Below are 27,483 nucleotides of genomic sequence, written 5' to 3' on the forward strand. Positions count from 1 at the left end.
CTCTCGCTCACTCTCTCGCTCACTCTCTCGCTCACTCTCTCGCTCACTCTCTCACTCACTCTCTCGGTCACTCTCTCGCTCACTCTCTCGCTCACTCTCTCGCTCACTCTCTCACTCACTCTCTCGGTCACTCTCTCGCTCACTCTCTCGCTCACTCTCTCGCTCACTCTCTCGCTCACTCTCTCGCTCACTCTCTCGCTCACTCTCTCACTCACTCTCTCGCTCACTCTCTCGCTCTCTCGCTCACTCTCTCGTTCTGCACGCAGCCCTTCTCGCAGTCCTACGGCCTCCGACAGGTAGCTCATATCAGCACGCAGAGCTCCCCGTCATCTGCCACCGAGCACACGGCCTCCTCCATCGCCCACTGCTCCTTGAAGGCCGGCACGGTGTGGGTCAGCCGCGCCGCATGGCGGAACTCCAGCCCACACACCCTGGGGGCTCCGAGCAGAGCGCGGAAGATGCCCAGGCTGCTGGCCGGACGTTTCCCCTCCAGGGCCACCTTCCTCGCCCTGTGCATGGCGAGCTTGTCACAGCCGACGAGCACGTTGACCAGCCCCTGAAGATGTTGGGGTCCGTCGCCCTTTGGGTATCCAAAGATGAGGACCGTCGGGGAGAAGTGGAGGCTGAACCTTAGGAGGATGTTTCTCAGGACCTTGAACAGCGAGTCCAGGCTCTTGCACTCCGCGTATCGCTGCGCCACCGTCTCCACTTTACCGCAGAACCGGCACTCCGGGGACGTGTCGGTGAAGCGTGCCAGGGAGGCGTTCGTGGTGACGGTGCCGTGGGCGATGCTCCAGCTGAGGTCGCCGATGCGGTTGTATGTCGGGCTGGAGTAGAGTTACTTCCAGCGAGGCCTCTCCGGAGAGATGCAGGGCAGGGCTCTCCTCCAGGCATGCTCCTTGTGGCTCCTCACGGTGTCCTGTTGGTGAAACTGAACCATGTGGGAGTAGAGCACCTTCCTCTTGACATTTGCAAAGGCCACCTCCGGTAGGTCTTCCAGGTTGTGATCCGCCTTCGCTTGTCGGCATTGGCGACGCAGCGGCACGACGGAGAGCTCCGGTGGGGGGGGACCGAGAGGGGCCTCGTCATCCCCAACGCCGATGGGGGGGGGGGGGGGGGGGGGCGTTCTCCCCGCTGCCGCTGAGAAGGCCCCCCCCCCTTGGCTTTGGCCAGGATCCGGGCAGCCACCCGGAGCGACTGCAGCCCTGTCTTTGCGGCCACGTCTGCCGCTCCGAGCCACCGGCCCCGTGTTCTCTCCCTCTCTCACCCCCGTGTGACGCTCTCCCTCTCTCCCCCCCCCCCCCCGCCCCCCTCCCCGTGACCAGACCAGCGCGCCGGCTCGTGCTACGTGACGGTGTCTGGCGGGCGCTGCGGCTCCCCGCTGGGCGCGCCGCTCCCACGCTCACGCTGCTGCTGCGACGCCGCCGCCCGCTGCTGGGCGTTCGGCGGCGTGCCGGAGATGTGCCCCATCCGCGGCAGCGGTAACCCGCGCCGGCGTCGCTCGCCCGCTCGAACGACACGCTCGCTCACCTGTGCACACGCTCGCCTACTCGCTCACCTACTCGCTCACCTGTACACGCCACGCTCGCCCGCTCGCTCACCTACTCGCTCACCTGCTCGCTCGCTCAGCTACTCGCTCACCCACTCGCTCACCTACTTGCTCGCTCCCTCGACACGCTCGCTCACCTGTACACGCCACAATTGCCCGCCCGCTCGCTCAACTGCCCGCTCGCTCAGCTACTCGCTCACCTGCTCGCTCGCTCAGCTACTCGCTCACCCACTCGCTCACCTGCTCGCTCGCTCCCTCGACACGCTCGCTCACCTGTACACGCCACGCTCGCCCGCCCGCTCGCTCAACTGCCCGCTCGCTCAGCTACTCGCTCACCTATACACAGGCTCACCTACTCGCTCACCTGTACACACGCTCAGCTACTCGCTCACCTACTCGCTCACCTACTCGCTCGCTCCCTCGACACGCTCGCTCACCTGTACACACGCCCGCCTACTCGCTCGCTCCCTCACTCACTCAGCTGTTCACACCACGCCCACCCGCCCGCTCACCTGTGCACACGCTCACCTACTCGCTCACCTACTCGCTCGCTCAGCTACTCGCTCACCCACTCGCTCACCTGCTCGCCCGCTCCCTCAACACGCTCGCTCACCTGTGCACACCACGCTCGCCTACTCGCTCACCTACTCGCTCACCTGTTCACACGCTCACCTGCTCGCTCACTCACCTGTTCACATGCTCACCTACTCGCTCACCTACTCGCTCGCTCACCTACTCGCTCGCTCACCCACTCGCTCACCTACTCGCTCACCCACTCGCTCACCTACTCGCTCGCTCACCTACTCGCTCGCTCACCTACTCGCTCACCTACTCATTCGCTCACCTACTCGCTCACCTGTTCGCATGTTCACCTGTTCCAGTGATCATCTTCTTGCGTGATCACCTATTCACGTGCTCACCAACTCGTTCATACACTCACCTGCCCTCACACACACCTATTTCCACGCCAGCTTGCATGCGCACCTGCTCACTCACCTGTCACTCACCCACCCACTCACCCATTTGTCACTCACCCACTCACTCACCCACTCACCCACCCACCCACTCACTCACTCAGCCACCCACCCACTCACTCACCCACCCACCCACTGAGTCACCCATTCACTCACCTGTCACTCACCCGCTCACTCACCCACTCACTCACTCACCCACTCACTCACTCACTCACCCACCCACTCACTCACCTGTCACTCACCCACCCACTCACTCACCCACCCACTCACCTGTCACTCACCCACTCACTCACTCACCCACCCACTCACTCACCTGTCACTCACCCACCCACCCACTCACTCACCCACCCACTGAGTCACCCATTCACTCATCCATCCACTCATACACTCACGCACTCACTCACCTACCCACCTACCCACTCACTCACCTGTCACTCACATGTCACTCAACCCCCCCCCCCCCCCTACAGAGGAGTACCAGCACCTGTGTGAACGCCAGCCCTTCCTGCCCGGCTACCCCGACGGGACTCACCCGGGGGGGTTCCCTCCTGGGGGAGGGCTCCCTCCCGGGGGATTCCCTCCCGGGGGATTCCCTCCCGGGGGATTCCCTCCCCCACCAGGGGGATTCCCTCCCTCCGGTGGGCTACCCCCGCCGCCCGGTGGGGGCTCCTGGCAAACGGAGTTCCCTGGTGGACACCGACCCGGTGAGTGGGTGGGTGGATGGGTGGGTGAGTGAGTGAGTGGGTGAGTGGGTGGGTGAGTGAGTGAGTGAGTGGGTGAGTGGGTGAGTGGGTGGGTGGGTGAGTGGGTGAGTGAGTAATTGAGTGGGTGGGTGGATGGGTGAGTCGGTGGTTGGGTAAGTTAGTGGGTGGGTGGGTGGGTGAGTGGGTAAGTGCGTGGGTGGGTGATTGAGTGAGTGTGTGGGAGGGTGAGTGAGTAGGTAATTGAGTGGGTGGGTGGATGGGTGAGTCGGTGGTTGGGTAAGTTAGTGGGTGGGTGGGTGAGTGGGTGAGTGGGTAATTGAGTGGGTGGGTGGATGGGTTAATTGGTGGTTGGGTAAGTTAGTGAGTGGGTGGGTGGGTGAGTGGGTGAGTGTGTGAGTGGGTAATTGCGTGGGTGGGTGATTGAGTGAGTGTGTGGGTGAGTGAGTGAGTGAGTGGGTGAGTGGGTGGGTGGGTGAGTGGGTGGGTGGGTGAGTGGGTGAGTGAGTAATTGAGTGGGTGGGTGGATGGGTGAGTCGGTGGTTGGGTAAGTTAGTGGGGGGGTGGGTGGGTGGGTGAGTGAGTAATTGAGTGGGTGGATGGGTGAGTCGGTGGTTGGGTAAGTTAGTGGGTGGGTGGGTGGGTGAGTCGGTGGTTGGGTAAGTTAGTGGGTGGGTGGGTGGGTGGATGAGTGGGTGAGTGGGTAATTGAGTCGGTGGGTGGATGGGTGAGTCGGTGGTTGGGTAAGTTAGTGGGTGGGTGGGTGAGTGGGTGAGTGGGTAATTGAGTCGGTGGGTGGATGGGTGAGTCGGTGGTTGGGTAATTGAGTGGGTGGGTGGATGGGTGAGTCGGTGGTTGGGTAAGTTCGTGGGTGGGTGAGTGGGTGGGTGAGTGGGTGGGTGAGTGGATGAGTGGGTGGGTGGGTGAGTGGGTGGGTGAGTAGGTGAGTGAGTCAGCAAGTGAGTGGGTGACCAAGTGAGTGCGTGAGTGAGTGAGTGTGAGTGAGTGAGTGGGTGAGCAGGTGAGTTAGAGACCATGTGAGTGAGTAGATGGGTGAGTGAGTTGAGCAGGCAAATATGTGAGCATGATGGGCTTATCCTGCGCAATGGGGTTATCCTGTTCGATGAGGTTATCCTGTGTGGGTTATCCTGCGTGATGGGGTTATCTTGTGTGGGTTATCCTGCGTGATGGGGTTATCCTGTGCGAAGGGGTAATCCTGTGCGATGGGGAGCAGCGTACGCTGAATTCCATCCAGGGATTCAACGCGCAGAGGCGTGCCCCCCTCCTTCCACTCCAACATCCCCCCGCATCTCCATCTCATCCCCCTGTCTGCCTGCGTCTCTGCCCCCCCCCCCGTGCCCCCCCCCCGTGCCCCTCTAGATGTGCTGTCACGTAATGAGTCTGTGGATCTGTGCCCCCCCCGTGCCCCCCCCCGTGCCCCCCCCCGTGCCCCCCCCGTGCCCCCCCCGTGCCCCTCTAGATGTGTTGCCACGTAACGAGTCTGCGTCTCTGCCCCCCCCGTGACCCCCCCGTGCCCCCCCCCGTGCCCCCCCCGTGCCCCCCCCGTGCCCCTCCCGTGCTCCCCCCGTGCCCCCCCCGTGCCCCCCGCCGTGCCCCCCCCCGTGCCCCCCCTCCCGTGCCCCCCTAGACGTGCTGCCACGTAACGAGTCTGTGGACCTGTGCCGCCTCTTCCCCGGCGTGTGCCCCAGTGGGCGCTGCGTGCCCACGCCGGGCTCCTACCACTGCCAGTGCGACGTGGGCTACCGGGCGGAGGCACGCGGCGGCTGTGTCGGTAAACAACAACAACGAATAACAACAAACAACACAAACAAGACCCATAGACTCACAGAGAGACACATAGACTCACACAGAGACACATAGACTCACACAGAGACCCATAGACTCACAGAGAGACACAGACTCACACAGAGACCCATAGACTCACACAGAGACCCATCGACTCATAATCGGGGGACGTACGCTCACGTAGAGACCCATAGACTCACACAGAGACCCATAGACTCACACAGAGACCCATAGACTAACACAGAGACACATAGACTCACACAGAGACCCATAGACTCACACAGAGACCCATCGACTCATAATCGGGGGACGTACGCTCACGTAGAGACCCATAGACTCACACAGAGACCCATAGACTCACACAGAGACCCATAGACTCACACAGAGACACATAGACTCACACAGAGACACATAGACTCACGCAGAGACCCATAGACTCACAGAGAGACCCATAGACTCACATCGATACCCACAGACTCACATAGGGACCCATATACCCACGTAGACGCCCGTAGACTCGCAGAGAGACCCACGGGGTCTTGACGGACGAGCGGATATTGTTGTTGACTTTGGAGGCACGGAATGGACGTGGTTCTGCGTAACGGCGCTTTGACCCAGAACGGAAGGAATGTGATCGCGCTCCGCCGCTTGGCTCCCACAAGGTCCCACGGGGCCCACCAGGTGACCCAGGTGGTAGCAATTGCTCACTCGCTCTCTCTCTCGCTCACTCTCTCGCTCACTCTCTCGCTCGCTCTCTCGCTCACTCGCTCGCTCACTCTCTCGCTCACTCTCCTGCTCACTCACTCTCCTGCTCACTCTCTCGCCCACTCTCTCGCTCTCTCTCTCGCTCACTCTCTCGCTCACTCTCTCGCCCACTCTCTCACTCACTCTCTCGCTCTCTCTCTCGCTCACTCTCTCGCTCACTCTCTCGCTCACTCTCTCGCCCACTCTCTCGCTCACTCTCTCGCTCACTCTCTCGCTCACTCTCTCGCTCACTCTCTCGCCCACTCTCTCGCTCACTCTCTCGCTCACTCTCTCGCTCACTCTCTCGCCCACTCTCTCGCTCACTCTCTCGCTCACTCTCTCGCCCACTCTCTCGCTCACTCTCTCGCTCACTCTCTCGCCCACTCTCTCGCTCACTCTCTCGCTCACTCTCCTGCTCACTCACTCTCCTGCTCACTCTCTCGCTCACTCTCTCGCTCACTCTCTCGCTCACTCTCTCGCTCACTCTCTCGCTCACTCTCTCGCCCACTCTCTCGCTCTCTCTCTCGCTCACTCTCTCGCTCACTCTCTCGCTCACTCTCTCGCTCACTCTCTCGCTCACTCTCTCACTCACTCTCTCGCTCACTCTCTCGCTCACTCTCTCGCCCACTCTCTCGCTCACTCTCTCGCTCACTCTCTCGCTCACTCTCTCGCTCACTCTCTCGCTCACTCTCTCGCTCACTCTCTCGCTCTCTCGCTCACTCTCTCGCCCACTCTCTCGCTCTCTCTCTCGCTCACTCTCTCGCTCACTCTCTCGCTCACTCTCTCGCCCACTCTCTCGCTCACTCTCTCGCTCACTCTCTCGCTCACTCTCTCGCTCACTCTCTCGCTCACTCTCTCGCTCACTCTCTCGCTCTCTCGCTCACTCTCTCGCTCACTCTCTCGCTCACTCTCTCGCTCACTCTCTCGCTCACTCTCTCGCTCACTCTCTCGCTCACTCTCTCGCTCACTCTCTCGCTCACTCTCTCGCTCACTCTCTCGCCCACTCTCTCGCTCACTCTCTCGCTCACTCTCTCGCTCACTCTCTCGCTCACTCTCTCGCTCACTCTCTCGCCCACTCTCTCGCTCACTCTCTCGCTCACTCTCTCGCTCACTCTCTCGCTCTCTCGCTCACTCACTCTCTCGCCCACTCTCTCGCTCACTCTCTCGCTCACTCTCTCGCCCACTCTCTCGCTCACTCTCTCGCTCACTCTCTCGCTCACTCTCTCGCTCTCTCGCTCACTCTCTCGCTCACTCTCTCGCTCACTCTCTCGCTCACTCTCTCGCTCACTCTCTCGCTCTCTCGCTCACTCTCTCGCTCACTCTCTCGCTCACTCTCTCGCTCACTTTCCTGCTCACTCTCTCGCTCACTCTCTCGCTCACTCTCTCGCTCACTCTCTCGCTCACTCTCTCGCCCACTCTCTCGCTCACTCTCTCGCTCACTCTCTCGCTCTCTCGCTCACTCTCTCGCCCACTGTCTCGCCCACTCTCTCGCTCACTCTCTCGCTCACTCTCTCGCTCACTCTCTCGCTCACTCTCTCGCTCACTCTCTCGCTCACTCTCTCGCTCTCTCGCTCACTCTCTCGCTCACTCTCTCGCTCACTCTCTCGCTCTCTCGCTCACTCTCTCGCTCACTCTCTCGCTCACTCTCTCGCTCACTCTCTCGCTCACTCTCTCACTCACTCTCTCGCTCACTCTCTCACTCACTCTCTCGCTCTCTATCTTGCCCACTCTCTCTCTCGCTATTTTTTTTTACGATCAGTGGAAACAAGAAGATGCTCGGTGTAGTCGGCACTTTTCTTCGTTCATCATTTAGTTTTTTTATAACTTTGCTTTATGTAAACCCCCACCTCTCTCTCTGTCTCTCTCTCGCGCCCTCGCCATCTCAATTTTACTCTCTCTCATGCCCACTCTCTCGCTCTCTTGCTATCGCTCATCCGCTGTCTCTCCCTCTCTCTCCCTCTCGCTCTCTCTCTCTCGCTCTCTTTTCCTCTGTCGCTCGCCTTCTCCCTCCCTCTCTCTCGAGCACGTTTATTTAGTTTCTGCCACCGAGTTTGACGTTTTTGCGGCTCCGAATGCTTTGGTGCTGAGATCACGGAGACTTTGAACTGGTCGGCTCGGCCCAAACCCACCCCCCCTCCCACCCCCTCCCAAAATCCACCTCACCCCCCCCCCGCCCCCCACGAATATCCGTGGGCATTTTCATTTCATTTCAACTTTCCACGCAACGACAACAATGCCAGCCGGCAACACCGCACCACCTCCCATCGCGCAGGGCTCACTCGCTCGCTCTCCTAGAGAGAGGGGGGGGGTCCACTTCAGGGGAGATGGATCCACTTCAGAGGTTGATCCACTTCAGAGGTTGATCCACTTCAGAGGTGGATCCACTTCAGAGGTGGACGGAGCTACGGCTGCTGCTACCGCTGGTTGCCCTCTCCCTGTTCACCCCCACAACCCTGTCGGTAACCACCCCCCTCCCACCCCCCACCCCACCCCCACCCTCACCCCCATCCTCACCCCCACCCTCACCCCCACCCTCACCCCCACCCTCACCCCCACCCTCACCCCCACCCTCACCCCCACCCTCCCCCCACCCTCACCCCCACCCCCACCCCCACCCTCACCCCCACCCCCACCCTCACCCCCACCCCCACCCCCACCCTCACCCCCACCCTCACCCCCACCCTCACCCCCACCCTCACCCCCATCCTCACCCCCACCCTCACCCCCACCCTCACCCCCACCCTCACCCCCACCCTCACCCCCACCCCCACCCCCACCCTCACCCCCACCCCCACCCCCACCCTCACCCCCACCCTCACCCCCACCCCCACCCCCACCCTCACCCCCACCCTCACCCCCACCCTCACCCCCACCCTCACCCCCACCCCCACCCCCACCCTCACCCCCACCCCCACCCTCACCCCCACCCTCACCCCCACCCCCACCCTCACCCCCACCCTCACCCCCACCCTCACCCTCACCCCACCCTCACCCCCACCTTCACCCCCACCCTCACCCCCACCCTCACCCCCACCCCCACCCCCACCCTCACCCTCACCCCCACCCTCACCCCCACCCTCACCCCCACCCCCACCCTCACCCTCACCCCACCCTCACCCCCACCTTCACCCCCACCCTCACCCCCACCCTCACCCCCACCCCCACCCCCACCCCCACCCTCACCCTCACCCCCACCCTCACCCCCACCCTCACCCCCACCCTCACCCCCACCCCCACCCTCACCCTCACCCCCACCCTCACCCCCACCTTCACCCCCACCCTCACCCCCACCCTCACCCCCACCCCCACCCCCACCCTCACCCTCACCCCCACCCTCACCCCCACCCCCACCCTCACCCCCACCCCCACCCTCACCCCCACCCCCACCCTCACCCCCACCCCCACCCTCACCCTCACCCCACCCCCACCCCCACCTTCACCCCCACCCTCACCCCCACCCTCACCCCCACCCCCACCCTCACCCCCACCCCCACCCTCACCCCCACCCCCACCCCCACCCACCCCCACCCCACCCCCACCCCACCTTCACCCCCACCCTCACCCCCACCCCCACCCACCCCCACCCCACCCCCACCCTCACCCCCACCCCACCCACCGCCACCCCACCCTCACCCCCACCCCCACCCCACCCCCACCTCACCACCACCCCACCCTCACCCCCACCCTCACCCCCACCCCCACCCACCCCCACCCCACCCTCACCCCCACCCTCACCCCCACCCTCACCCCCACCCCCACCCCCACCTCACCACCACCCCACCTTCACCCCCACCCTCACCCCCACCCCCACCCCCACCTCACCACCACCCCACCTTCACCCCCACCCTCACCCCCACCCTCACCCCCACCCCCACCTCACCACCACCCCCACCCCCCCCCCCCCTCACTAGACGTGGACGAGTGCCTGAGCCTGCCGTGTTCCCACGGCGACTGCGTCAACTCCGCCGGCTCCTACTCGTGCCGCTGCTACGCGGGCTTCCAGCCGGCGCCAGCCAAGACCTCCTGCCTAGGTAGCCCACGCGGCACCTGCACCGCCACGTGGCACACCGTGCTCCCCCCCCCCCCCTCGGGGTCGCCCGGCAACACCGTGGTCACCCGGCAACCCGTGGGTCGTCTGGCAACACTGTGGTCGCCCGGCAACCCCCGGGGGTCGCCCGGCAACCCGTGGGTCGTCCGGCAACACCGGGGTCGACCGGTAACCCATGGGTCACTCGGCAACCGCCGGGGTCGACCGGCAACCTCGGGGTCGACCGGTAACCAATGGGTCGCCCCGGCAACCCCAGGGTCACCCGGTAACCCTGGGCGACGTGACCCTGCGGTTAGCGCTACGAACCCGCCGACCCGAGTTCGATTCCCGCTCGCTGCCCAACACCGGTGACGATAATCTGAGCCGGTCGTGGGCCTCCCCTAGGTCGACTCGGCCTGGTGTGGTGCGTTAAAACATCGCCACCGGGGAGACAAAGGCGGCCGGGCGTGGTGCTGGCCACCCACCCCCTCGTGTGCCGTTCCGACCTTCACAGGTGCTCGCTCACAGCACTTGCCCCAACAGTCTGTAACAGGCTACACGGGGGATCTTTGTCCTTGTGTGGCCGCCCTCCACGCCAGCATCCCAGCGGCGAGCGGTCGGTGGATCGGGGAGAGCCGTGGCCCCTGGCTCGCCCCCACAATGCAGTGCAGCAGAGTGTGCGCTGACGTCATCCCCTTACGCGCGGGATCGAGCGTTGCCCCCTCTCGCGTTGTTGTTGTGCCGCCCAGACATCGACGAATGTGTGCAGAACGGGCAGCTGTGCCGCAACGGGCGCTGCGTCAACACCGCGGGCAGCTTCCAGTGCATCTGCAACGCCGGCTTCGACCTCACGGCCGACGGGCGCAACTGCGTGGGTGGGTGACGTGCCCGTCCCTCCGTCCATCACCTCCGTATGTCCCTCCGTGCGTCCGTCCCTCCGTTTGTCCATCCGTGCGTTCCTCCGCTCCGTCCCTCCGTTTGTCCCTCTGTCGAACCCTCCATCCATCCATCTCTCCGTCTGACACTCGGTCTGTCCGTCCCTCCGTCTGTCCATCTGGCCATCCTTCCCTTTACCCCTCTGTCCCTCCGTTTGTCCCTCTGTCGAACCCTCCATCCATCCATCTCTCTGTCCGACACTCGGTCTGTCCGTCCCTCCGTCTGTTCCTCCGTCTGTCCCTCTACCCCTCTGTCCCTCCGTCTGTCCGTCTGTCAAACCCACAATCCATCCATCGCTCCGTCAGTCCCTCCATCTGTCTATCTGTCCATCCCTCCACCCCCCCCCCCTGTCCTTCCCTCCACCCCCCCTCCTTCGTGTACCGTCCCGGCCTACGTTAGGCTCCGCTCGCGATGCCAGCCCCTCGCCCTGGCAGGTCCGTTGAAGGCGGCTGTGTGTGTGTGTGTCTGTCTGTGTGTCTGTGTGTGTGTGTGTCTGTGTGTGTGTGTGTCTGTGTGTGTGTGTGCGTCTGTGTGTGTCTGTCGTCTAAGACCACGACGAGTGCGCCACCACCAACATGTGCCTCAACGGGATGTGCATCAACGAAGACGGCAGCTTCAAGTGCATCTGCAAGCCGGGATTCTCTCTCGCTGCCGGCGGACGATATTGCCTCGGTAATCAATACTGCCTCAGTAATCAATATTGCCTCGATAATCAATACTGCCTCAGTAATCAATATTGCCTCGATAATCAATACTGCCTCAGTAATCAATATTGCCTCGATAATCAATACTGCCTCAGTAATCAATATTGCCTCGATAATCAATACTGCCTCAGTAATCAATATTGCCTCGATAATCAATACTGCCTCAGTAATCAATATTGCCTCGGTAATCAATACTGCCTCAGTAATCAATATTGCCTCGATAATCAATACTGCCTCAGTAATCAATATTGCCTCGATAATCAATACTGCCTCAGTAATCAATATTGCCTCGATAATCAATACTGCCTCAGTAATCAATATTGCCTCGATAATCAATACTGCCTCAGTAATCAATATTGCCTCGATAATCAATACTGCCTCAGTAATCAATATTGCCTCGATAATCAATACTGCCTCAGTAATCAATATTGCCTCGGTAATCAATACTGCCTCAGTAATCAATATTGCCTCGATAATCAATACTGCCTCAGTAATCAATATTGCCTCGATAATCAATACTGCCTCAGTAATCAATATTGCCTCGGTAATCAATACTGCCTCAGTAATCAATATTGCCTCGATAATCAATACTGCCTCAGTAATCAATATTGCCTCGGTAATCAATACTGCCTCAGTAATCAATATTGCCTCGATAATCAATACTGCCTCAGTAATCAATATTGCCTCGATAATCAATACTGCCTCAGTAATCAATATTGCCTCGATAATCAATACTGCCTCAGTAATCAATATTGCCTCGGTAATCAATACTGCCTCAGTAATCAATATTGCCTCGATAATCAATACTGCCTCAATAACCAATACTTCCTCAATAATCAATAATGCCTCAATAATCAAAACTGCCTCGGTAATCAATACTGCCTCAATAATCAATACTTCCTCAATAACCGATACTGCCTCAGTAATCAATACTTCCTCAATAACCGATACTGCCTCAGTAATCAATACTTCCTCAATAACCGATACTGCCTCAGTAATCAATACTTCCTCAATAACCGATACTGCCTCAGTAATCAATAATTCCTCAATAACCAAAACTGCCTCAATAATCAATACTGCCTCGGTAATCAATACTGCCTCAGTAATCAATACTTCCTCAATAACCGATACTGCCTCAGTAATCAATACTTCCTCAATAACCAATACTGCCTCAATAATCAATACTGCCTCAATAATCAATACTGCCACGGTAACCTTGGTAACTGTCACTGCCACGGTAACCGTCACTGCCACGGTAACCTTTGTAAAGTCACTGCCACGGTAACCTTGGTAAAGTCACTGCCACGGTAACTGTCACTGCCACGGTAACTGTCATTGCCACGGTAACCTTGGTAACTGTCACTACCACGGTAACTGTCGCTGCCACGGTAACCGCGGCGACGGCGACGCACGGCGGGCGGTCTTTTGTCCTCGCTCGGCAGCGGCGTGGTCCATGACCTCGATGCTCGGTGTGGAGGTCCCAGCTGCTGCTGCTGATGATGATGCTGATGACGATGCTGATGACGATGATGCTGCTGATGATGACGACGATGATGCAGATGATGATGATGACGCTGATGATGACGATGATGCTGCTGATGATGACGACGATGACGATGACGACGATGATGCTGATGATGATGCTGATGCCGCTGCTGATGATGACGATGACGACGACGATGCTGATGCTGCTGATGCTGCTGCTGACGGTGACGCTGGCGGTGAACGCCGCCACTCGGCGAGACCAAAATCACTGCCGGGCGTGACGGCCGCTAGCACCGCCCTCCGTGGCTGCCGCTTGCGTTCAGCGCCCGCCACGACCGTCTGCGCAGAAGGTCGCATGGGGCGGGAGGTGACCCCCCTTTGTGTCTGCGTCAGAGGTCGCAACCGGGTACCCGATACCCGTACCCTACCCGATACCCGGCTACACGTACCCGGCCGGGTACGGGTACGGGTACCCGTTTGCGACCCTGGTGTGGCCAGGTACGGGTAGGCCGTGAGTCACTGGTGAGTCACCGTTTGTCACTCATTCCCCAACGTCTTGTCTCTTCTCACAATTCAAGTTCCTAGAATCAACCCACCCGCGCCTGCAACATGGCTTCATCCCAGAGGTCGCAATCGGGTACCTGATACCGGTACCCTACCCGTACCCAGCCGGGTACGGGTAAGGAATCAAAACCCGTTTGTGACCTCTGGTCTATGTCTCCGCCCGGCGCACCTCCACAGACGTGGACGAGTGCCAGACGGTGGGGATCTGCATGAACGGCCGCTGCGTCAACGGCGAGGGCTCCTTCCGCTGCGAGTGCCCGCCGGGGCTGGTCGTGAGCAGCGACGGGCGAGTCTGCGTGGGTGAGGCCACTGACTCCCCCCCCCCCCCGCCCCCCGCACACACAGCCACCGCTACTACTACTGACATCACCAAAATAACCATCAGAAAGTAGCTGTCAACCAGAGGTCGCAACTGGGTACCCGATACCCGTACCCTACCCGATACCCGGCTACCCGTACCCGGCCGGGTACGGGTAGCCGTTTGCGACCCTGGTGCGGCCGGGTACGGGTACGGGTAGGCCGTGAGTCACTGGTAAGTAACCGTTTGTCACTCATTTCGGGTAGGGTACGGGTACGGGTAGGGAACGGGAACCCGTACCCGGCCGGGTACGGGTACGGGTGGCCGTTTGCGACCCTGGTGCGGCCGGGTACGGGTGGGCCGTGAGTCACTGGTAAGTAACCGTTTGTCACTCATTTCGGGTAGGGTACGGGTACGGGTAGGGAACGGGAACCCGTACCCGGCAGGGTACCCGGCCGGGTACGGGTACCCATTTGCGACCCTGGTGCGGCCGGGTACGGGTACGGGTAAGGAATCAAAACCCGTTTGCGACCTCTGCCTCTGCCCAGACACGCACATGCGCACCACGTGCTACGCGGCGTACGCGAAGGGCCAGTGCGTGCGCCCCATGCCCGGGGCCGTCACCAAGTCGGAGTGCTGCTGCGCCGGGCCCGACCACGCGTTCGGAGAGCCGTGCCGCCCGTGCCCCCCGCTCAACTCCGGTACGGTGGCACCCACCCTCCTCCCCCCCGCAACGCGGAATGCCGCTCGCTCGCACGGTCGTCACCACCATCGCCACCACCATCACTAACACCACCATCACCACGCCGCTCGTTCACACGGGCATCACCACCATCGCCAATACCATCACCACCACCATCGCCACCACCATCACTAACACCACCATCACCACGCCGCTCGTTCACACGGGCATCACCACCATCGCCAATACCATCACCACCACCATCGCCAATACCATCACCACCACCATCGCCACCACCATCACTAACACCACCATCACCACGCCGCTCGCTCAAACGGTCGTCACCACCATCACCAACATCACCACCATCACTACGCCACTCACTCACACGGTCGTCTTCACCATCACCACCATCACCACGACCACCACCAACAACAACACAACAACTGCCATTCGCCACTAAGCTCTGTGTCTGTATGTCTCTGTATCTCTCTGCCTCTGTCTCTCTGTGTCTCTGTTTCTCTACCCCTATCTCTGTCTCTGTATCTCTCTGTCTCTGTGTCTCTGTCTCTCTCTGTCTCTCTCTGCCTCGGTGTCTCTATGTCTCTGTATCTCTCTGTCTCTGTGTCTCTGTCTCTCTATGTCTCTGTATCTCTATGTCTCTCTCTGTCTCTCTTTTTCTACCCCTATCTCTACCCCTCTCTCTGTCTCTGTCTCTCTCTGTCTCTCTCTGCCTCGGTGTCTCTATGTCTCTGTATCTCTCTGTCTCTATGTCTCTGTCTCTCTATGTCTCTGTGTCTCTCTGTCTCTCTCTGTCTCTCTTTTTCTACCCCTATCTCTACCCCTCTCTCTGTCTCTGTCTCTCTCTGTCTCTCCCTGCCTCGGTGTCTCTGTCTCTCTCTGCCTCTGTGTCTCTATGTCTCTGTCTCTCTCTGTCTCTCTCCGTCTCTCCTTCTCTACCCCTCTCTCTGCCGCTGTCTCTCTGTCACTCTCTGTCACTCTCTCTGGCTCTGTCTGCCTCGCTCCGTCTCTCTCTCGCACCATCTCCCTTTCCCGAACCCTGTCTCTACCCCTGCCGCTCGCTTCTCTGATGCTCTAACTCTGCCGTTCCTCTCCCACAGAGGAGTTCCACTCGTTGTGCAGCAGTGGACCGGGAATCACGGCCGACGGGAGAGGTAGGCACGCCACTCTTGAGCTTTCACCTGATGCTGAACTTCTTGAGCACCATACGTTGCCAACCCCCGCTCGTGGGAGGTGCAGTGTGAGTCTATGGGCAGTGTTGAGTCTATGGGCAGTGTTGAGTCTATGGGCAGTGTGAGTCTATGGGTAGTGTTGAGTCTATGGGCAGTGTTGAGTCTATGGGCAGCGTTGAGTCTATGGGCAGTGTTGAGTCTATGGGCAGTGTGAGTCTATGGGTAGTGTTGAGTCTATGGGCAGTGTTGAGTCTATGGGCAGTGCTGAATCTATGGGCAGTGTTGAATCTATGGGCAGTGTTGAGTCTATGGGCAGTGTTGAGTCTATGGGCAGTGTGAGTCTATGGGTAGTGTTGAGTCTATGGGCAGTGTTGAATCTATGGGTAGTGTTGAGTCTATGGGCAGTGTTGAGTCTATGGGCAGTGTTGAGTCTATGGGCAGTGTGAGTCTATGGGCAGTGTGAGTCTATGGGTAGTGTTGAGTCTATGGGCAGTGTTGAGTCTATGGGCAGTGTGAGTCTATGGGTAGTGTTGAGTCTATGGGCAGTGTTGAGTCTATGGGCAGTGTTGAGTCTATGGGTAGTGTTGAGTCTATGGGCAGTGTTGAGTCTATGGGCAGTGTTGAGTCTATGGGAGTAGTGTTGAGTCTATGGGTAGTGTTGAGTCTATGGGCAGTGTGAGTCTATGGGCAGTGTTGAATCTATGGGCAGTGTTGAGTCTATGGGCAGTGTTGAGTCTATGGGAGTAGTGTTGAGTCTATGGGCAGTGTGAGTCTATGGGTAGTGTTGAATCTATGGGCAGTGTTGAGTCTATGGGCAGTGCTGAGTCTATGGGTAGTGTTGAGTCTATGGGCAGTGCTGAGTCTATGGGCAGTGTTGAGTCTATGGGCAGTGTTGAGTCTATGGGCAGTGTTGAATCTATGGGCAGTGCTGAGTCTATGGGCAGTGTTGAGTCTATGGGCAGTGTGAGTCTATGGGCAGTGTTGAATCTATGGGCAGTGTTGAGTCTATGGGCAGTGTTGAGTCTATGGGTAGTGTTGAGTCTATGGGCAGTGTTGAGTCTATGGGCAGTGTTGAGTCTATGGGCAGTGCTGAGTCTATGGGCAGTGTTGAGTCTATGGGCAGTGTTGAGTCTATGGGCAGTGTTGAGTCTATGGGCAGTGTTGAGTCTATGGGCAGTGTGAGTCTATGGGTAGTGTTGAGTCTATGGGCAGTGTTGAGTCTATGGGCAGTGCTGAGTCTATGGGCAGTGTTGAGTCTATGGGCAGTGTTGAGTCTATGGGCAGTGTTGAGTCTATGGGCAGTGTTGAGTCTATGGGCAGTGTTGAGTCTATGGGCAGTGTTGAGTCTATGGGCAGTGTTGAGTCTATGGGCAGTGTTGAGTCTATGGGCAGTGTTGATGATGATGATTTAAAAATGCCTAATATCGGAAGGAAGAGCGTGCCAGGCCATTGATAGCGCACGTGATAGAATGAGTGAATGTGAGAGATAACATCTCGATGGGATCTCTTCTGGATGTAATGAGTGTGTTGGTAGGTGAGTGAGTGGCTGAATGGGTGAGTGGGGGGGGTGAGTGGGTGGATGTATGAGTGAGTGGGTGAGTAGGTGGGTTGGTGAGTGAGTGGTAGGTGAGTGAGTGGCTGAATGGGTGAGTGGGGGGATGAGTGAGTGGGTGGGTGGGTGAATGAGTGAGTGGGTGGGTGAGTGAGTGGTAGGTGAGTGAGTGGGTTCGTGCGTGAGTGGGTTCGTGTCTTTGGATGGGTGGGTGGGTGAGTAAGTGGTGAGTGAGTGATGATCGCAAGCAGCCCATTGTTCTGGAATCTCATTGTTCTAGAACCTCATTGTTCTGCAACCTCATTATTCTGGAACCTCATTGTTCTTGAATCTCATTGTTTTAAAACCTCATTATTATGGGATCTCATTGCTCTGCAACCTCATTGTTCTGCAACCCCATTGTTCTGCAACCTCATTGTTCTTGAATCTCATTGTTCTGGAACCTCATTGTTCTAGAACCGTATTGTTCTAGAACCTCATTGTTCTGCAACCTCATTGTTCTGGAACCTCATTGTTCTGAAACCTCATTGTTCTGGAACCTCATTGTTCTGGAATCTCATTGTTCTGGAATCTCATTGTTCTAGAACCTCATTGTTCTGCAACCTCGTTGTTCTTGAATCTCATTGTTCTGGAACCTCATTGCTCTAGAATCTCATTGTTCTGGAATCTCATTGTTCTTGAATCTCATTGTTCTGGAACCTCATTGTTCTGGAACCTCATTGTTCTAGAACCTCATTGTTCTAGAACCCCATTGTTATTGAACCTCATTGTTCTGGCGCTATATGGGAGACAGCCAGAGTTGAAAGTTTCGACCGACGACAGCGATAACGACATTCATAATCAGTTCGTGAATAATGTCTCTCTCCGCCCTCCCCGTTCAACCGCTTATCCCCTCGGCCGCCCCTCCGCCCGTCCCACCCCGGCACGTGATCAGACATCAACGAGTGTGCGCTGGACCCGGACATCTGCCCCAACGGCGTGTGTGAGAACCTGCGCGGGAGCTACCGCTGCATCTGTAACATTGGCTACGAGACGGAGCTCACGGGCAAGCAGTGCGTAGGTCGGTAACGTGACGTCCGCTCGCTCGCTCGCTCGACTACTCGCTCACCTACTCGCTCACCTACTCGCTCATCTACTCACTCGCCTATTCGCTCACCTACTTACTCGGCTACTCACTCGCCTACTCGCTCGCTCCCCTATTCATTCGCTCACTCACTCATCTACTCACTCACCTACTCACTCGCTCACTCGCTCACTCACCTACTCCCTCGCCTACTCACTTACCTACTCACTCACCTACTCACTCGCCTACTCACTCACCCACTCCCTTGTTCACTCGCTCACCGACTCGCTTGCCTACTCAATCGCCTACTCGCCTACTCACTCGCTCATTCGCTCACTCACTCACTCATCTACTCACTCACTGACTCGCTTGCCTACTCACTCGCCTACTCACTCGCCTACTCACTCACCTACTCACTCACCTACTCACTCGCCTACTCACTTGCCTACTCAATCGCCTACTCACTCACCTACTCAATCGCCTACTCACTCGCTCACTCACGAATCTAATCACTCACCTGCTCACTCACCTGCTCACTCATCTGCTCACTCACCTGCTCACTCGCTCGCTCATTCGCTCACCTATTCGCTTCGCTCACTCGTCCAGTCGCTCGCCTACTCACTCGCCTGCTCACTCGCCTACTCACTCATCTACTCGCTAACCTACTCCCTTGCTCACTCGCTCACCGACTCGCTTGCCTACTCACTCGCCTACTCACTCATCTACTCGCTCACCTACACACTCACCTGCTCGCTCACCTGCTCGCCCACTCGCTCGCTCGCTCATTCGCTTACTCCTTTACCTATTCGCTCGCTCACTCGTCCACTCGCTCGATCACTTACCCACTCACTTGCGCACTCACTCGCTCACTCACCCGCTCACCCACCCGCTCGCCAGACTCATTCAATCACTAACCCACCCGCTCGCCCACCCATTCACTCACTCGCTCACCCACCCACCCACCCACTGATTCACTCATCGACTCACCCACCTGCTCACTCATCTACTCACTTAGCCACTCACCTTCTCACCCACTCACGCACTCTCCTACTTGTCCCCCTCCTAACCCACTGACTCATCCGCTCACTCTCTCACCACTGGTGGACCCATCAACCTCATCATCAGACTATCAACTTTTTTTCTTATTGTACACCAGGTATGGCCCAATTGAGCTGCTATATGGCAAAAACTATTTAAGAAGCGACCTGGGCCACTACAAATGATAGCTCGTCGAAGTGGGCTTATCATCATCATCATCATCGTGTCCAAATTTATAGCAGCAGCCAAATGCTCTAAACACGTGGTGATGTTTATTCTGGATGTGGAGGGAAAAACGGAGGACCCCGGAGAAAAATCCACGCGACCACGGAGAGAGAGAGAGACACGCAGACTCCAAATATACAGCAGCAGCAGGCATCAGGGTCGGGATCGAACCCACGACCTCCTGTAGACCAGGCGAGGTAGTTAACATCTCCTAGCCACCTTGATAATGATGATGAAAGAGACACGCAAACTCAAAATACACAGCACGCGTCAGGGTCGGGATGGAAGCCACGACCTCCTGTATACCAGGCGAGGTAATTAACATCTCCTCGTCACCGTGATGATGATGAGAGAGAGACACCGCAAACTCCAAATATACAGCAGCAGGCGTCAGGGTCGGGTTCGAACCCACGACCTCCTGTAGACCAGGCGAGGTGGTTAACATCTCCTAGCCACCGTGATGATGATGATGAGAGAGACACGCAAACTCTAAATATACAGCAGCAGGCGTCAGGGTCGAGATCGAACCCACGACCTCCTGCACACCAGGCGAGGTTGTCAACATCTCATAGCCACCGCCCCACGTCACGTGAGAGAGGGGCGCCCCCCACGGCGTGTCGCTAGGGGGGGTGGGGGGCGGGGGGGACGAGCGCCCCCAGCGGCAGCTGTCCCTGTGCAGCATGAGGTGGCTGAGATACGTTCATGTGATTGCCGCTGTTGTTGTTGTCGACGTTTATGTCGTTGTTGTTGTCGTCTTCGTTGTCGTCTTCGTTGTCGTGGTTGATGTTGTTGTTGTTATCATTGTCATCATCGTTGTTGTCGTCGTCATTGTCGTCGTAGTTGTTGTTGTCGACGTTTATGTCGTTGTTGTTGTCGTCTTCGTTGTCGTGGTTGATGTTGTTGTTGTTGTCATCGTTATTGTCGGCGTAGTTGTTGTCGTCGTTTTTGTCATTGTTGTTTTCGTTGTCGATGTTGTTGTCGTTGTTATCATTGTCATCATCGTTGTTGTCGTCGTCATTGTCGTCGTAGTTGTTGTTGTCGTTGTTGTCGTCGTCGTTGTTGTTGTTGTCGTCGTCATCGTTGTCGTCGTAGTTGTTGTTGTTGTCGTCGTCATCGTTGTTGTCGTCGTAGTTGTTGTTGTCGTTGTTGTCGTCGTCGTCGTTGTTGTCGTTATCGTCGTTGTTGTCAATGTCATCTTTGTCGTTGTCATTATTACTGTTGTCGTTGTTGTTGTCATCATCATCGTCGTCGTCGTCATCGTCGTCGTCATCCTTGTCGTTGTCATCGTGAGTCACGTCATCGTGGTTCTCATTCTCGTTGTGCGGCGGCGGTGTCGGCGGTGTCGTCGGTGTGTCTAGACGTGGACGAGTGCTCGCGCCGCCGGGAGCTGTGCGACAACGGTCTGTGCCGCAACACCCCCGGCAGCTACAGCTGCTCCTGCCCCGACGGATTCCTCTTCCGCCCCGAGTCCGAGACGTGCGAGGGTAAGGGTCGCTCCCTCTGCACCGACGCCCTATTCATGCCGCACGGCCTCACGGTCTCACGGACTCGCAGCCCCGGGGCCACACGGCAGAGGTCGCAACCGGGTACCCGATACCCTACCCGATACCCGGCTACCCGTACCTGGCCGGGTACGGGTAGCCGTTTGCGACCCTGGTGCGGCCGGGTACGGGTACGGGTAGGCCGTGAGTCACTGGTGAGTAACCGTTTGTCACTCATTTCGGGTAGGGTACGGGTACGGGTAGGGAACGGGTAACCGTACCTGGCCGGGTACGGGTACGGGTAGCCGTTTGCAACCCTGGTGCGGCCGGGTATGGGTACGGGTAAGGAATCAAAACCCGTTTGCGACCTCTGCCACACGGCCTCACGAGGCCTACCACTTTGGAAACGGCCCCCCCGCAGACGATATTTGTCCATCGGCATCTTAGCCGCACTAATCTGGTCCTAGAGGGGGCAAAATATTTGTGACCTGGCAAGGAGGAGTTTGCACGACAGCTCGCGTTACTCCGGTGAAACTAAACTGAGACAATTCTTTGTTTATTTCACCAGGTAAGGCCCCTACTGAACTATGTAGGCCTTCTTTCAGAAGCGACGCGGGCCATCGCAAATGATCGCTCAACGAAGTAGGCTTAGCATCATTATCGTCGTCATCACGTGGACATTTATAGCAGTCACATACTCTGAACGCGTGATGTTGCTTCTAAATGTGAAGGGAAAAACCGGAGGACCCGGAGAAAAATCCACACGACCACGGGGAGAGAGAGAGAGAGACACGCAGACTCTAAGTATACAAACTTTTTTGTTCTTTCAGTAAAGTCACGTAGCTTTCAAATAAAATAAATCACGACGTTTCGATCGCAGCATACAGCAGCAGGCGTCAGGGTCGGGATTGAACCCACGACCTCTCGTGTGCCAGGCGAGGTAGTTAACATCTCCTCGTCACCGCAGCGCCCTCACTCGGTTACACCACAACCTCGTGCGGCGTAACAGGGTCAACGTTCGGAGTAAACGTGCTTCAAATATTTATCTTAACGCCTCCAGAAAGGACTTGCTTGCGCAGTCAAACACAAATCTTGGAAACGCGCACGCACGCACGTGGCAGAGGTCGCAAACGGGTTTTGATTCCTTACCCGTACCCGTACCCGGCCGCACCAGGGTCGCAAACGGGTACCCGTACCCGTACCCGGCCGGGTACGGGTAGCCGGGTATCGGGCAGAGTACGGGTATCGGGTACCCGGTTGCGATCTCTGGCACGTTGGCACGCACGTGGGCACGCACGCGAGCACGTGGGTGCGCACGTGGACACGCACGTGGACACGCACGCGGACATGCACGCGAGCACGTGGGTGCGCACGTGGACACGCACGTGGACACGCACGTGGGCACGCACGTGGGCACGCACGTGGGCACGCACGTGGACACGCACGTGGACACGCACGTGGACACGCACGTGGACACGCACGTGGACACGCACGCGAGCACGTGGGTGCGTTTGCGTTGCATTTGATTGACGTCGCTCTCTCGCGGTAGCCGCGTGCCCGCTGGGGGTGTTTGGGGGGGGGGCTCCTGTGGGCTTCTGCTTCCTCGTGGGCCCGCCCACCCGCTCCACCCCCCTCCCCGCGTCCTCGCCCCGTGAGGCCGTGAAAAATTTGGCGGGGAGTGGGCAGAGAGGAATGTCTGGCGGCTCCGGGAGTGGGCGGCCGCGTGAACTCGCCGATGATTTCCTGGAGAAATTGAACGTCGCCACGCCAGTCCGGCTCCCACCGCGGCGGCTCCGTGCCAGGGTTTGGGGTTTTGGGTTTTTGTTTTTTCCCCCCGACGTCGATTGCCTCGGTTGGGGGGAACGTCCGCCCCTGGGTTTACGGCGAGGCGAATGGACAATTAGGAAATGCGCGCTCCAGGCTCATGAATACAAAACCGCACTCTGGATTGTTGCTCTCCTGGTCTCAGATTTTATTGTTTTTTTTTTACGAATAATTCCAGGCAACTGAATGCGATACTTTTATTCTAACACGCTGCAGGGGTCCACCGGTGGCTTTTGCTGGTTTTATTTTGGCAATACGCTCCAGGTACCTCAATGTGAAACTCCGCTCCTGATATTGTTATTATTTTTGCTGTTGTTGTTGTTGTTAAGACCCTCCCGGGGGCCTCCAGGGGGGCCTCCAGAATCGACTTACTCCACAGCGGGCTTTCACGAAACAAGGAAGGCAACTCGCTCGAGATGCCTGAGAACTTGTGTCAGTGGCAAGGCGGAGAGGCACGCGGGGCAGAAATATGGGGAGCGAGCGAGCGAGCAAAAAAAACGGCATTTCTGCGCAATTCTTTTAAAATGCAACAAGTTCCGACGGGGAAATAAATACGGTACCAGCAACAAAGCGAAAGAATGTCGGGGGCTAATAGCGGCCAAGGAGGAGGAGGGGGGGGAGGATGGGAGGGGGAGGGGAGGGGGAGGGGAGGGGGAGGGGAGGGGGAGGGGAGGGGGAGGGAGTGTCGCGGCCCCGCGCGAGCAGATGTGGGAAGTTGGCCGGCCGCGTTGGGCGACTTTGGGGTTTGCGGCGGCGGCGTCGGCCCAGACAATGGGGCCTCTGTGAGCACAGAGACCGGGCCGAGAGAGGGGGGAGGAGGAGAGGGGAGGGGGGAGGAGAAGGTGGAGGAGGGAGAAGGGGGAGGGAGAGGAGGGGAGGAGAGGGGAAGGGGGGGAGGAGAGGGGAGGGGGGGAGGAGAGGGGAGGGGGGGGGAGGAGAGGGGAGGGGGGAAGGAGAGGGGAGGGGGGAGAGGGGGGAAGGGGTGGGGGGGGAGGGGGGAGGAGGGGAGGGGAAGGGGGTGAGGAGAGGAGAAGGGGGGGGGGAGGAGAAGGTGGAGGAGGGGAGGAGAGGGGGGAGAGGGGAGGGGGGAAGGGGGAGAGGGGAGGGGGGAAGGGGGAGAGGGGAGGGAGGAAGGGGGGAAGGGGGAGACGGGAGGGGGGAAGGGGAAGAGGGGAGGGGGGAAGGGGGCGAGGGGAGGGAGGAAGGGGGGAAGGGGGGAGAGGGGAGGGGGAGGAGGAGAGGGGAGGGGGTGGGGGGAGAGGGGGAGGGGAGGGGGAGGAGGAGAGGGGAGGGGGTGGGGGAGAGGGGAGGGGAAGGGGGGAGGAGGAGAGGGGAGGGGGGCGGGGGGGGAAAAACAACCACACTAGAGAGTGGGGAGTGGTAGTGCGGTGACCTCCCGAGTTCCATTCCCGCCCACGGCCACCAACACCAGTGACGATTTTATCTGAACCGGTGCAGCGCCTCCCCTAGGTCGACTCAGCCATCAAACGACTACCCCGGTGCGGTGTGTCGCCACCATCGCCACTGGGGAGACAAAGGCGGCCGGGCGTGGTGCTGTCCACCCCCCCGGCCCTTCGCAGGTGGTGCTGCTGCTCTCCGATGGCCCTTGCCGCGAGAGTCTGTAGGAGGCTACGCGGGGGACCTTTGTCTTTGCGTGTCGCCACGCAGATGTGGACGAGTGCGAATCGAGCCCCTGCGTCAACGGCGTCTGCAAGAACTCGCCGGGGTCCTTCGCGTGCGAGTGCCCCTCCAGCAGCAAGCTGGACGCCACGGGGAGCATCTGTGTCGGTACGGGCATGGGTGCGGAGGTGGGTGGGTGGGTGGGTCAGTGGGTCGGTGGGTGAGTGAGTGGGTCGGTGGGTGAGTGAGTGAGTGAGTGAGCGGATGGGTCGGTGGGTGGTGTGAGTGAGTGGGTCAGTGGGTGAGTTGGTGGGTGGGTGGGTAGGTGGGTGAGTGAGTGGATGGGTCGGTGGGTGGGTGAGTGAGTGGGTGGGTGGGTGAGTGGGTCGGTGGGCGAGTTGGTGGGTGGGTGAGTGAGTGAGTGAGTGGATGGGTGGGTAGGTGAGTGAGTGGGTGGGTAGGTGAGTGAGTGAGTGGGTGGATGGGTGGACAGGTGAGTGAGTGAATGAGTTGTTGGGTGGGTGGGTGAGTGAGTGAGTGGGTGGATGGGTGAGTGAGTGAGTGGGTGGATGGGTGGGCAGGTGAGTGAGTGGGTGAGTGGATGGTTGGGTGGGTGAGTGTGTGGATGAGTGGATGGTTGGGTGGGTGGGTGAGTGTGTGGATGGGTGGGTAGGTTAGTGAGTGAGTGGGTGAGTGATTGAGTGGGTGGGTGGGTGAGTTGGTGGGTGGGTGGGTGATTGAGTGGGTGGTTGGGTGAGTGGGTCAGTGGGTAAGTGGGTGGGTGGGTAAGTGAAGTGGGCGAGTGGGTTGGTGAGAGGGTGAGTAGCTGAGTGGGTGGGTGAGTGGGTGAGTGAGAAGGTGGGTAAGTGAGTGAGTGAGTGGCGGAGTTGTTTGGTGATTGAGTCGCTGAGTGAGTGGGTGACTGTGTTTGTGAGTGAGTGGCTGAGTGAGCGGGCGAGTGGGTTGCCGAAAGGGTGAGAGTGAGCGGGGCGAGTGGGGTTGGTGAGAGTGAGCGGGCGAGTGGGTTGGTGAGAGGGTGAGTAGCTGAGTGGGTGGGTGACGTGGTGTGAGTGAGAAGGTGGGTGAGTGAGTGAGTGAGTGGCGGAGTTGTTTGGTGAGTGAGTGGCTGAGTGAGCGGGTGACTGTGTTTGTGAGTGAGTGGCTGAGTGAGCGGGCGAGTGGGTTGCCGAGAGGGTGAGAGTGAGCGGGTGATTGGGTTGCCGAGAGGGTGAGAGTGAGCGGGCGAGTGGGTTGGTGAGAGGGTGAGTAGCTGAGTGGGTGGGTGAGTTGGTGAGTTAGAAGGTGGGTGAGTGAGCGGGTGACTGTGTTTGTGAGTGAGTGGCTGAGTGAGCGGGTGAGTGTCCGAGCGCCTGAGGTGAGCGGCTGAGTTTATTTCTCCTGTCGCCATGACCCCGCGACGGACGGTCTCCAAACCATCTTCGTTCTCTCTCTCCCCTCCCCTCTTCTCTTTCCACCTCATCGCCCCCCCCCCCTGCCCATCCCCCCCCCCCCCGGCAGACAGCACCAAGGGCACTTGCTGGCTGAACATCATCGAGAGCCGCTGCGAGGTGAACATCAACGGCGCCACGCTCAAGTCCGAGTGCTGCTCTACGCTCGGAGCCGCCTGGGGCAGTCCCTGCGAGCCCTGCGAGATCGGTGGGGCAAGCTGGGGGGGAGGAGGGGGGGGCACGCTGGGGGAGGGGGGGGGCACGCTGGGGGAGGGGCACGCTGGGGGAGGGGGGGGGCACGCTGGGGGAGGGGGGGGGACACGCTGGGGACACGTGGGGGGAGGGGAGGGCACGCTGGGGACACGCGGGGGGAGGGGGGGAGGGGGGGGGCACGCTGGGGGAGGGGGGGGGGCACGCTGGGGGAGGGGGGGGGGGCACGCGGGGGGAGGGGGGGGGACGCTGGGGACACGTGGGGGGAGGGGAGGGGGACACGCTGGGGACACGCGGGGGGAGGGGGGGGAGGGGGGGGGACGCTGGGGACACGTGGGGGGAGGGGAGGGGGGACACGCTGGGGACACGCGGGGGGAGGGGGGGGAGGGGGGGAGGGGGGGGGCACGCTGGGACACGCGGGGGGAGGGGGGGCACGCGGGAGGAGGGGGGGGGCACGCTGGAGACACGCGGGGGGAGGGGGGCACGCGGGGGGAGGGGGGGGCACGCTGGGGACACGTGGGGGGAGGGGGGCACGCGGGGGGGAGGGGGGGGGGCACGCTGGAGACACGTGGGGGGAGGGGGGCACGCTGGGGGGAGGGGGGGGGCACGCTGGGGGAGGGGGGGGCACGCGGGAGGAGGGGGGGGGGACACGCTGGGGACACGCGGGGGGAGGGGGGCACGCGGGGGGAGGGGGGGGCACGCTGGGGACACGCGGGGGGGAGGGGGGGGAGGGGGGGGCACGCTGGGGACACGTGTGACACGTGAGAGTGCGTTGCGTTGAGCGGTAGTGTAGCGGTTAGCGCTACGCACCCTGAGTACGATTCCCGCTCGCGGGCCAACGCCCAGTGACGATTCATCTCAACCGGTCGTGGGCCTCCACTAGGTCGGCTCAGCCTCAATTCGATGGCTGGTTGCGGTGGTGTAGACATCGCCACTGGGTGTGAGACTAAGGCGGCCGGGCGTGGTGCCGGCCACCCACACCCTCGTGTGCACAGGGCCGGCCTTCATAGGCGCTACTCGCTAACGCCACTTGCCCCAACAGTCTGCGAAGGCTACACGCGCGGGGACCTTTGTCTTTGTGCTCTGGCTGCAGATCGCTGTGTCGGCGAGGCTTCTCCAGGTCACGTGGCGCTGTCTGCGAAGGTAACAAAACAAAATAAAAACTCCGCGGTCGTCGCCATCACATGCCGGCCTTGCTTTATCCGCTGCTGGAGGTCCGTCTCGGTCTCGCGGTCTGAACGAGTCGCTGGTGAACGGGCAGAGGACATCGACTCGCTGCGCTGGAGAGCACCAGCTTAATCACAGCTCAGTCTGGCTGGGTCTCTGTGTGGGTCTCTATGGGTCTCTATGTGAGTCTCT

At 59.6% G+C, this 27,483-nt stretch overlaps 1 protein-coding gene across 1 annotated transcript; it reads left to right on the forward strand.

The window, feature by feature from the left end:
• Positions 1–719: 719 nt before the first annotated feature.
• LOC144955530 (fibrillin-2-like) lies at positions 720–27,267 on the forward strand (the record flags this gene model as incomplete). The annotated part of the gene is made up of 16 exons (XM_078885718.1): positions 720–781; positions 1,040–1,059; positions 1,326–1,481; positions 2,994–3,227; positions 4,873–5,016; positions 9,686–9,805; positions 10,551–10,676; positions 11,287–11,409; positions 13,668–13,790; positions 14,337–14,489; positions 15,592–15,645; positions 18,150–18,275; positions 20,900–21,025; positions 24,515–24,634; positions 25,985–26,122; positions 27,218–27,267. Coding segments are annotated over 16 exons (1,875 nt in total), but the record flags the coding sequence as incomplete, so codon positions are not given.
• Positions 27,268–27,483: the final 216 nt, after the last annotated feature.

This window comes from Lampetra fluviatilis, unplaced genomic scaffold (assembly GCF_964198595.1).
Source record: "Lampetra fluviatilis unplaced genomic scaffold, kcLamFluv1.1 SCAFFOLD_1026, whole genome shotgun sequence".
NCBI classification, from domain to species: domain Eukaryota; kingdom Metazoa; phylum Chordata; class Hyperoartia; order Petromyzontiformes; family Petromyzontidae; genus Lampetra; species Lampetra fluviatilis.